Source organism: Buceros rhinoceros, unplaced genomic scaffold (assembly GCF_000710305.1).
Source record: "Buceros rhinoceros silvestris isolate BGI_N320 unplaced genomic scaffold, ASM71030v1 scaffold15278, whole genome shotgun sequence".
NCBI classification, from domain to species: domain Eukaryota; kingdom Metazoa; phylum Chordata; class Aves; order Bucerotiformes; family Bucerotidae; genus Buceros; species Buceros rhinoceros.
In genome coordinates, this window is record NW_010428753.1 from 594 (window position 1) to 10,502 (window position 9,909).

General features: G+C 39.0%; 1 protein-coding gene across 1 annotated transcript in view; it reads left to right on the forward strand.

Annotated features, from left to right (window-relative positions):
* Positions 1 to 6,477: 6,477 nt before the first annotated feature.
* Positions 6,478 to 9,909, forward strand: part of LOC104498953 (triple functional domain protein-like) — a gene marked incomplete at its 5' end in the record, with an annotated part of 36,732 nt that continues 33,300 nt past the window's right edge. Inside the window, 2 exons of the mRNA XM_010142397.1 lie at positions 6,478 to 6,770; positions 8,462 to 8,632. Of these exons, the coding sequence (XP_010140699.1) occupies positions 6,478 to 6,770; positions 8,462 to 8,632 (464 nt within the window). The remainder of the gene's footprint in view (positions 6,771 to 8,461; positions 8,633 to 9,909) is intronic.

Here is a 9,909-nt window from a genome sequence, read left to right on the forward strand (position 1 = left end):
ACATTCCCTTTGCGTAAAAAAAAAAAAAAGGGGCGGGGGGGGGAACACACGACGGGGGAGGGTTGGAAGAAACAAGTGTGAATGCAAAACAGTTCTAAAAGGAGGATTTTTCTATCAAAATTTTGTTGGTGTTTAGCTCCTAGATAGTGGTTGACGTGTGCAAGCTATAATGCATGTGAAATTATGTAAAAGTTTAAGTGTAAAACCTTGATTTTACATTTAAGGGGTAGGTAGGCAGGAGATAATACTAAAAAAACCAAAATTATGAAATACTCATAACTTAAATGTATTAACCCTCCAAGCATATGCCACTTATTTTCTAACTCAAATTAACAGTATATTCTTTTTGCCCTTAATTAGAGATTTTCGTCATTCCTTTCTCTAGTGCTGTTGCAAATACGTCTGTTGAATGACTTTTCTCAATTCCAGAAAGACCTTTGGAAGTTACTAAGATGACAATGTCTGTCTTGGAGGGAGTACTGGGGTTTTTTTTAATTGCAGAGATGCTTGGGGGGCAGCTTAGTATCTCATTAAGAGAAGCTGAAGAGTATCTAGCCTTAATCTTAGAATTCCAGTCTATCTGTTACTAACACAATCAGCTTTTGATGACTTGGAAGACTTAATTATTGAATACATTTAAATCCAAGTGCTCTGGGCTCATGTCTGTATCAGTCAGAATTAATACAGACAACTCATTAATCAGGGAAGATATACGAAGTACTTGAACTCTGCCTGTTTGTACACTGAAAATAATACAAATTGTACGTCAGCATAGCGTGTAACTTGAAATAAAAAGCAGGAAAGGTTTGCTGGGAAGAGATGAAGAGTGCAGTTGTTCCACTCCAAACACAGATGTGATTGAAGGATTTTCTTTTATGTATTGAGTACTAGCTTCCTGCATCCTGTGAAATTTTTTTTAAAGAAACTAGCTTCATGAGAGCTATCGCACTATCTGTATATCATAAGTGAAATTCATGCTTCCCAAAGGGCGTGGTGGAAATTCCCCATTTGCAAGCCTGCTAACACTCCAGATGCATTGTCTTTAGATGGTAACTACTTTTATGGTGGCTTGCTGAAGTTGAAACACATCTGATGCTTTTTGATGTATATTCCAGTATTGGTGAGGATAGTCTAAACGTGATACCCAGCAGGAGAGAAATAAAAATCCTGACACATACAAAAGTATTTGAATAGTCTTGTACGTAGCAAATGGATAACCTGTCACTTGCAGTTCCCAGGCAGAAACATGCATGTGTTTGTCCACGAGTAAAATAAACCTCACACTCTTTTTTCAAGCTTTCCTAATAACAAATTAAGATTGTGTATGTGGACAGGGGTTTATGTGCTTTTGTCATTAGAACCTTGTAAATTTTTTTGCTTTCTTTGATGGTACATTGACTTGGCTTAGATTGGAGCATGTTTGTAGGTAGATGCAGGCTTGGGAGATCACTGAACTCTAGCTGTTTCCAATTTGCATATTAAACTTGCAAGTGCATCAGTGTAGATGATGCTCTCTGTGTTCTGAACCAACAAGCAGTTCTCATCCCAAAATATTCGTAATGTAAATTCGTCAAATCTTACTGATGAGCTGGTAAATTGCTCTGTGTGACCCCATCACGCAGGGCTTTTTGAGCTTTGAAACTCTGTAGTGGATGGCACGTCTGCAGTGTTGGTGTGACATGCCAGTCAGGGTTACTAGGTTTGCTTTGCTACATTTGTCACAGTCCAGAGACAGTGAAATGTTCTTATTTTTGGCTTTTGAGCATTTTGGGTTTAGAGGTGCAGAGCACGCATCAAACAGACTTGGTTTGATGTCCTAGGTAAGAGAGTCAGGTTTTTGTATCCCCTTGCACTCCTTGTAAATACTGAAACTCTAAAAACAGCAATACGAAAATAGTTAATATGAAGCAGCGTCTTTCAAGTCACCAGCTAGCTTAACATGGCTGATTTATTTTTTTAGGAAAAAAAACAGTTTATTAATCATAGATGTGCATGTTTCTAGTGTTAAGAAAGCTGGGACTAGAGTGAGAATTCCCATTTCCATTCCAGTTACAAAAATTTGCCTGTTCATTGGAGGTAACTTTATCTTCTAGTATGAGGGGGTCAGAACCCATGCTGCCTGCCCTTTTCCTTTAGCTTCAAAAATGTATTTATGGACTCTCAGTGAACTCACTGACCTCACCACCAGAGCAACACATGTGGTTTTTACTTTGAGAGAAATGGCAGTTAAATGTCTTCTTTTCTTATTGGGGATATGAATTATAAAACAAAGCCCATCCAGTAGGTTTTTTTAAAATATTTCATTGAATTACAAAGCTGTCTCTACTTGAGCAAGTAGTGATTTTATTAAATTCAATGGCTGGATTGCTATTGCTGTGCATGATTGTTATATGTGTGTTGTTTTTTTTTCTCTCCAGAATGGCCATCTGTTGCATTTCTCTTTTTTCTAAAATGGAATCTGACACTCACTAGGAAGTTTACTGTACTTGAAACTTGGGGTTAGCACAACCCAAATTTATTCTATCTGTTTTGTTTTTAAAAGTCCGTGTTGTTCTTGGTTTAATTTTGAGTATTCCTTTTTCCTTTTAGTGTGTTTTAGTGATAAAATATTCTTCAGCAACCCTAGAAAAACAATTTGCTGTGTAGTCAGAAAGGAAACAAAGCAATTTTAGTTTAAACAATCCCAAGCATGGTAATCAATCAAACCAAGTCTGTATCCCTAATTATATAAATAGAGGTAGTATATAGTGATGGGGCAGGGGGAAACAAGACACATCCATATGGCTGTTCTTATAATGGAGGTGAAAGGTCTTTCTGTGCTCTTGAAAATGCCTGTGTGGGATACTGGTATTCCCTAATGCTTGGATCTGGCAGTGCCTCTATGTAAACATATGTGCTTGAGCACCTAGGGGTTTTTATGGCTGTGATCTGGTGTTGTAACTGGCCTCCTGAGGAAGTGGGTTGGAGTAAGAATTGGAGAATCTGGGCTCCTGTCACGTAGGATGGGAAAATGGATGGTAAAGGGTCTCACTGGGAAAATCCTGGCATGAAATATTTGTAGCGAGTTTTAACATTGACCTATGAAGCTGTGGGGATGTTTTCCGCAAATTGGAGGAATCGAGAAAAATCAGGTCTGATCTCTGAAGAGGTTAATGGGTTGGTATTCCGTTCGGGTTAATACTGGTGATGTTAAACTTCTTTTTTAAAAACAAACAAAATCCTCACCTTTTTAAACAAAATCTGATATTTAAGCTGATGCTTTTATGGCAATGCAGTATTTTTATTCATGTTAGTTTTTCCTTCTCTCCTGGTGCTTTAATGCTTTAAAGAGCAAAGTGGAACAGTGCTATCATTTTGGTGTACCACTTACTCTTTGTTCCCTTTTACGATTCCCCAAAGCCCTAATAATACTCCAATAAGTACTTCATATTAAATCATGCAGAAGAGAAGAGGCGAAGCAGTTAGATTTTGTGTGCCAAATGAAAACTAATGCTGAGCGGGAGGATATGGCTAAAGTATATACTGCGAAACATGTCTGGCTAATATTGTTCTGTCTCTTAGATCTTCTCCACTTAAGCAGAGTGTACGTATTTCTTCCTGCTCTCTTCCCTTCTTCCCACAAAGTCTTGGCTGACTTGGGTTGAGAGTAGGAGTGGCACCGCAAAAGTGCAGTCAGACAAAAACACTCATCCCCCACGTTTTCAGGAGTTCTGCATTGTACTGCTTGGTTTTACCGGAAATTCGGTAGTTGGTTAAGTGTTGATTGTCAAAAGTGTGGGTGAGAATTTGAGGAGGTGGAACACAGTTTTTATAAAAAGAAAAATGGATTTATGGATTATTGCAGGTACATGCTTAGAGACAGGCATGTTTATGTAAAAGTAAGACTAAGGGAATTGGTTACTGCACCACCACACTGCCTTTTCCTTAGGGGTAATTGTAAAGGAAAGAAATGTAACAAATACAAAACAGTACATGGTGAACCTCTGTGAACGCTTAATTGCTTTCTTTGTACATATATATACACACACCATAAACAAGGGAATGTGCTATATTTATATGGAAGGAACTTGTATGAACCATTATTGGGAGGAAAAATGTATACAAAAGAAAGAAAACTTGGCTGAGAGATTATAACATCTACAAGCCTGGGCGTTTTGAAAACAAAGCATTTAGTGTGTGCTTTAAGAAACTTACTTACAAGAACACCAGCGCTGTTTTCTCCTCTACTGAGTTCCACTAGCAGAGTGACAGGCTATTTATTGAAATACCTATCAGCTGCTGTTTGCTGTGATTTCTGAAACGAGGCATCTGATAAAAATTAAAAGATGCACAATACACTAAAGTTGAGTATGGTGAAAAAGCAGTCTAACTTCTTATAGAGGTTTAATAGACATTGTTGAGATTCCTGTGGAGAGCTTGCAGATGGTTGTGAGTTTTGTTTGGAATTTTTTTAATAAGCAGAACACTTTATTTTTAAAAGAAAGTAAAAAATCTGTTGTGATGTGGATGCTGATGGCTAGTAGGCTTGCTTTTCTTACATATGTGCTGAGGACTCTTAATCAGTAATCCAGGGGCCCCGAGGGATACTCAGATTGCAAGCTGAGAACTGTTGTTATAGATAATTAATTTCTTCCTTATGTTTCCTGCTTCAGTAAGAAAATAATGTAATTTTGTAGCATTGCTATCCCAAGACTTAGGGACAAAGCCAACTAGTGTAACTCTGCATCTGCTTTTTGGTAGCCTTGAAACCAGGTTAATGGCACCATAGGAAGTCTTCTAAGCCCTGTGCAGCACAACTGCAGCTGTGGCTAGAAGATAATTCTGTAGACCAATTCTGTTTCTGGATGACTTGCTTTAAATGGTTAGCAATTGGCTCGTTGGACTGAAAGTATGCTTTGTAAAGTTTATTTTCTGCTTTACAGAAACATGGTGAAGGTGATTCTTAATAACAATTGTTATATGTGTGTTCATACCATATAAGCTGCAGGAGATCTTGGTATCAGAGATGTTGTATCTTAATGATCACGTGCCATTGGGGTTGTATTAAAATAGAGAAAAATCTTGACAAACAGCCTTCCATATCACAATTTTGGATTCTGAGAAAAGGATGCCCTTTTTGGAAAACCTTGAACAGTGAAGGAGAACTAAGAAGTCCTGAATATTTACAATATTCACATTTTATGTCTCTTTCTCCATCTCAGTTCAAAGCCATAATCTGCACTTAGTACTCTATGGAAACAGAGCAGGCTCGGATACTTGGGTGTAGATCCAAGGCATTTGGGCGTTTACAGTGAAGTGTATTGCTACATCAGTGTGACTGTATTCTCAAAATTCAAGTACCTCTGGTCAGACTAGCAATATGGCTCTTATGGAACAGCTGCTAGATGATCTGAACATCTGTGTCAAGCAGGGTCCAAGAAGAACACAAGCACTGCATTTAATTCCCAGAAGTAGAAACTTTCAACAAAACATTATTTATGTCATCCTTATATAAACAGTATATCTACATAAGTGCACGCACAGGTTAAAAAAAAAAACATTTGACAGCCTAGGAGAATCTCGTTAATACCCTAGTGGTAGATAATATTCATAGGAGTAGTGTTACAACAATGTGTCCAAAAAAAAAAGGTATGTTTTTAGGAAAAGAGAGTTGCTGGGGGAAGAAGTGTTGTGCTGCATGGGGGGAAAAAGAAATGTAGTCTCAAAATAGCTAACCAGTGGGTGTTTATCATAAACATACAGTTTAGTTCAAGTGACAGGAGCCTCAGTGCAAAAGTGCTGCTGACCTCATACACATATTACCGTGGCTTGAGAAAAGCGTATCCTTTGACTACAGGACTTCAGGCATTGTCAGGCTGAGAAATACCGCTGATCCTGAGATTTCAGCAAATGGTGTTCCGTGCCTTTTTAAAAAATGAACAAAACAACAACCAAAACACTGAGAAGGTTTAAGCAAGAGACAGACATTAACTGTTTTCTGGATTCTTCTTCCCCTTTTCCCAAGGGTAGGGCAAATAAATAAATAACTGGATCATTTCTAATAAAATTTTGTGTGTGGAAAATAATTGACTTACCTCACCGAGGCAATTAATTTTAGTCGTGATGGTCATGCTCAAAGCACTATACATTAAAAGATGAAACAAGCATATCATTCCATAAAGTTAGGTGACATACGGGAAGTAAATCCACTATCAAATAAGTATCGGTAGTGGTAAGTATGAATCAGAACTGAGGCAGGAGGAACTTAACGAAGCTTGACTGTTGTAAGCATATAAATGGTGCTTCTGTATGGGTGGTCACGTGGAGCATATGAACACCGATAGCTGTGGGGTCATTAAAGGTCGGGTTACTTAAAAACAGTCTGGTTGATTTGTCCATAAATGCAATCTGATATCCTTTATTACGTATGTCGTTTGCCTTTTTTCTTTCTTACCAGTGTTTCAGCTTTTTAAAATTGTATCTTTATTCATTTTCCAGACTCTCTTTCAGTCTCCAGCAATGATGCCAGTCCTCCTGCTTCAGTAACATCACTTCAGCCCCACATGATTGGTGCACAGAGCTCCCCAGGCCCCAAGCGCCCTGGCAACACTTTGAGAAAATGGCTTACCAGTCCTGTGAGGCGTCTTAGCAGTGGAAAAGCAGATGGGCACGTCAAAAAACTGGCCCACAAGCATAAGAAGAGCAGAGAGGTTCGTAAAAGTGCCGATGCGGGCTCTCAGAAGGACTCTGATGATAGTGCAGCAACCCCACAAGATGAAACTGTTGAAGAGGTAAGTGTTCAGGGCAGCTTTCTGCTACTCATTTTTATGTTTTTCAAAGAACTAAATGCTGTCAGGTGAAGGTGGTCTCTACAGATAGCCGTCCAGCAGTTGAGCAAGGTGGAATGTACCACATGCTCATTCTTGATGACTGCTGTTCTCTGCACTGGTACTGTGCCAGGCATAATTCATGCCCTTGTGCATTGAGAGTGTTAGTAAAGCTCTGTGGAGAAGGATCTCCAGTTGAAAAAGAGCAGTGGGAGAGTAAAAAGTTGTTCTTTGGCTTTGCTTTCTTACCCCACTCTGCTTTATGAGTAAAGATGCTTCATGTTCTGGAAATAGTCAGGTCATTTTGTATTTCCTTTTCTTGTTGATGGATCAGGGAACGTGTAGGGATTGCTGCTTAACTGCTTAAAGCTGTATTTACACCTTGAGCAAGAGTTACAGCCCAGAAAAATTACTGGCCCTTCAAATCAAAAGTTGCCATCAGTCAAATAACAAACGTGGCAGTTTTCATTGGAGGGAAGGAAATCATGAGCTCTTCCAGATTTTGCCACAAAGGACACCTACCAAAGATTTCCCTTCCTCCCCCAAAGATGTGCCCATCCTTCTAAGCATGGAACTCATGTATGAGCAAAGCCTGTCTCTGGTTAGGTGCAGGCAGAGCTGGATACTCCTTTGTTACAAACCCATGGTTCAGGCTGAAATAGTGGCATCTCACTGCTTCCAGGGGCACAGCCGCTTGCAGGCTGTACGGTTGCTTCCTTTTACCAGGCTTGAATCTGACTGGCAGGTTTGGTAGATACCATACAGAAGAGTGGCCTCAGATGCCCAATTAATTAGTACATTTCATTTCTTGCTCCTGACATATTTTTCTGCAAGCTTGGGACATCAGTGAAGTTATACAGTAAACATAGGGGAAGAAAACACTAGAGACTTTGGCAGCGTGATGAATCGGAGATGTGGTTTGGGAAGGAATATTGGCCCCTGGCCTTGAATGTCAAGCTGTTGAAAGACACCCTCTGTGATGCAGTTGTAGCATTGTTTTGGAAATATTTGTTATTCTGCAGTTCTGTGAGGGATAACCATGCCTTAAAGTCAGGGGGAAAAAAAACACACCAATAACCATCTATGCTGTCTTCCTTTAAAGATAGTTAAATTATCCTGTGAGATCAGTAACAGTAAACTTTGGCTAATTGAAATCATAGTTCCGTGTATAATTGGAAGGACTGTCTTTCAACACACCTGTAGAAATTCTACAAGCAGGCTGCTCCCACTACTTTAAGGCAGAGGAGGCAGAAAAGATAATTTACAAACTACTTCATGTTGTAATAGAGATGTTTTTACATCCTTTGGAAGTCTTGCTATGAGGGTCGGCTCAAAATTCCAGAGTTTCTAAGTAAGAGGAACATGCCTCTTTACCGAACCAACCTTGGAAAGCAAGCACGGCTTTGGTAACCTTTTCCTCTAGGAAATCTCAAGCTGAACGTCTTGTTCTCAGGATCTCAATCCATCTGCTTTTCTCGAACACCAAAAGCTATCTTTGGCATCTGCTTTACTCCCCCTCTGTTGTTTGTAGCCTCTTCTTGACTTGTTGGGAGAGAGGTGAATCTACAGAACAGACTTTTTTAAGACAAGCTGGTGATACAAGCTTCATGCTGTTGAGGAAGTAACAGAGCTTGAATGTATGTCTTAATTTACAGAGAGGTCGGAATGAGGGGCTGAGCAGTGGCACTCTCTCCAAGTCATCCTCCTCAGGTATGCAGAGCTGTGGAGAGGAGGAAGGTGAAGAGGGAGCAGATGCTGTGCCACTTCCTCCTCCAATGGCAATTCAGCAACACAGTCTTCTCCAGCCCGACTCGCAGGATGACAAGGTAGGAGAAGGAAGTGGGGAAGGCTTCACATGTTGAGAGAATGTATTTGCACATATCTTTTCTTTCTAGAAGTCCCTGTGATGTATGTAATACAGCTTTTTGTTACAATCAGTATGCCCCTTTAAAGAGCATTAAAAGGGTTCCCCACAGGAAGTGTGAACTAAGTGCTTCTCTATTTTAAAAGCACGAGTGCAGGATTTTTTCTACTAGCACTTTAAATGTGGAAATGGGCTGCTTTGTGTGTTTGCAGACCTATTTGAATCTGTTTGACTGATGCCCTGTGTAGTGATTAGAATGTAATTGTTTTATAATCGTACCTTTGGAGTTTAAAATACTATGTGCAAATAAAGTTTATTTGGAGAAATTAACAGTTCTATGTAACCTTTTTAGAAAAACAGGCTGGTCACCAAGCCCTACTATTTTGATAGCCTCAGTTTAGGGGAAAAAAAATTTCTGTGTACATGCCTTACCCGAAGGAGCTGTTCACATCAACTCTAAGGTGTTTCTTTTTTTCTTGTTGGTTTTTTCTTTTCCTCCTTTTTTGGGGGAGGCAGTGCCTAGGAAAAAGGTGTACTAAGAAGTTAATATCCAAACAAGGCTAATAATCCAGCTCCTTTTTGCAAATGAAGGCACATTAAAACTGAGGGTTAAAATTTTGCATCAGTAATAAAGTTCTGGATGTTGGTAGTAACTGCATGAAGATGATCTTACTTGCATATAATCTGTTTTTCTTGAACACTATGATATCCATACATTGAGAGGATTTATTTCAATTTTTGACCTGGCTCAAACATTTATGGGACAAATATCAAGCCTGAAAATAGAGAGGTTTGAAATGGAAACAGTCTAGACCTGTGCAGCAAATAGCACATTACTTTTTTCTTCCCATTTTGCTGCTTAAAATCTTTAACCTTTGTAATATATATACACACACATAATATTATTAGTGAATTTTGTGGTTGGTTACTCACTGTTCTCAGTGATGCAGATGTTACTGATAACTTCGACTGATCTTACTTGTAGTTTTTATTTCTGTTTAAGAACACTTCCTTTCAGTGGGGATCTCACTCATCCCTGGAGCTACATTTGTAGGATCAAAATGGCTGGCTCCCATGCTCTATATGTATTAAATTCCTACATGTTTTGTGAACAAAACAAGCAAAAATAGACCTGCCTTTAGACCTGAGAGAATATTTTATTGCTAGAAAATAATCTCAGTTTAAGGGTTAAAATAGAATAAAAGTAATGTTGGTGAAAATATGTTAAAGTTCCTGCTG